At 50.7% G+C, this 2014-nt stretch overlaps 1 protein-coding gene across 1 annotated transcript; it reads left to right on the forward strand.

The window, feature by feature from the left end:
• LOC34623093 (aspartate--ammonia ligase) lies at positions 1 to 1065 on the forward strand. Its single transcript, XM_022736227.2, has one exon. The coding sequence runs from the start codon at positions 1 to 3 to the stop codon at positions 1063 to 1065; it is 1065 nt and encodes a 354-aa protein (XP_022589455.2).
• The last annotated feature ends 949 nt before the right edge of the window (positions 1066 to 2014 follow it).

The following is a 2014-nucleotide window of genomic DNA, read 5'->3' on the forward strand; positions in this document are numbered from 1 at the left end:
ATGTCGGATCTACCAGACGCCCCATCCGGGGACTGTATGAAAGGGCCGCGCTACTGTCCTCTGTTGTCCCTCCGTGAAACTGAGCTGGCTGTACAAGTACTGAAATACGAGTTTATGCAAGCTCTTTCCAAAAAGCTAGCCCTATTACCAGTTGTTGCTCCTAGATTTGTGGCGGTGGACTCAGGCCTACAGGATTATCTCGATGGAGTTATGCAACCAGTCACTTTTTTTACCAGGGCATTTCCCGAGCGTCCTGTGCAAGTTGTGCACAGCTTGGCTAAATGGAAACGCGAAGCTCTGAACACTTACGGTCTTTCCGCTCGTGAAGGAGTCGTCACAGATATGGTTGCCATCAGAAAAGATGAAGAACTTGACCCGACCCATTCCCTGCTTGTTGATCAATGGGACTGGGAACAGAAAATCACTCCTGAAGATCGCACTGTTGACTATCTGCACTGCACAGTTCACAAAGTGTATGACGCCCTCTTGGAGACAGAACGCATTCTGTGTGAGCGCTTCCCAAAGCTCTCCCCTTTACTCCCCTCCACCATTACCTGTGTACATTCGCAGGATCTGGCAGACCGTTGGCCGGAATTGCCCCCACCACTCCGTGAGCAGAAGGCGGTGGAGGAGTACGGTGCTATCTTTGTCAGGGGCATCGGCTCAAAACTCTCTGATGGAGTATCACACGGCGTGCGGTCGTGGGACTACGACGACTTCACCACAGTGGGTGCTGATGGCATGAAGGGGCTAAATGGGGATATAGTGGTACTAGACCCTACGAGTGGGAAGGCTCTGGAACTCAGCAGTATGGGAATTCGTGTAGATGCAGATGCAATGCGACAGCAGGCAGCAATCTTAGGAGTCCCCTTCGAGCACATGGAATCTCCGTTTCACCAGGGGGTTCTCAACGGGTCCCTGCCGTCTTGTATTGGTGGAGGCATTGGGCAATCAAGAGTCGCAATGTTGTTTTTGAGGAAAATCCATATTGGAGAGGTGCAGTGCTCGGTTTGGCCCGAAGAAATGGTCAATGAGTACAAGGAAAAGGGCTGTACCCTCCTGTAACACGGAAGAGCGACGCACTAGGGAATTCAATGGCTTGTAAGATGTATTTTAGTTTGAAAACGCATTCGCGTTTGTTTCTTGCCTGTTAATCCGAACCAGCACTGTCTGAAAGCACAGGGAAAGGAATGTACATGGTTCGCGGTGCTTCTCTGAGAGGCCCTGATCCTCGCTGGACATGTAGCATGCGACTGGTCGTCATTCCGAATGGCTGGCTGACAATTCGATCAGTGCCAATGAATTTCGGCCTATTTTTCGAAAGGCGTATACAGCAAGTCCCCGCCGAATGCTGTGCACGGCAGTCTGCAGGGCTGTCCTTTGGGTGAATCTCGATTGCTTATGCACAGCGGAGAAGTACCATGCTGATGTGCGAATATGGTACACTGAATGTATTATGCGCAGATATTTAAAGCTTTAGATGAGCTAATTCGAGCACATTGCTCGTTTCTTGACCTCCCGTGTCGCGTCGTTTGACCACGGGAATTGCCCGGATATGTTGCCACAGTTGGACCTTCTCTCTGCCTGGTATTAAATACAGAAACAGAAAAGCTCATTTGAAATCGGAACACCATTTTCCGTGAAGTCGTGGGTCCTGGTGCCATCTGCACATTATCAGTTCGCAAGTGATCTCTCTGCTTTTGTAGCTCGTGGCGCTTGGGCGCTGCGTATTTTGGTGAGTTAAAGCAGACCCTTCTGTTTCAGGGGTCCCCTTATTCACTGCTTCGGCATGTGCGTGCATGTGCTGCAGCGGAGTTGTGGGCCACTTTGGTGTGGTCCTGTCGGACTCTGTAGGGCTTTCGATCGTGCAGTCATAAGCTTCCTTTTAAGAAGTACTGTGAAACCAGCTGAATCAGCTGCATGATCCCACTCAATTTCTTTTGCATGGTGCACCCTCGCCCTCGTGGCAAGAGCAGCAACGGTAACAGCGTAGGGGGCTACGCTACACTTAGGC

This window comes from Cyclospora cayetanensis, unplaced genomic scaffold (assembly GCF_002999335.1).
Source record: "Cyclospora cayetanensis isolate NF1_C8 unplaced genomic scaffold, CcayRef3 CcayRef3_contig_96, whole genome shotgun sequence".
In the NCBI taxonomy this organism is placed as follows: domain Eukaryota; phylum Apicomplexa; class Conoidasida; order Eucoccidiorida; family Eimeriidae; genus Cyclospora; species Cyclospora cayetanensis.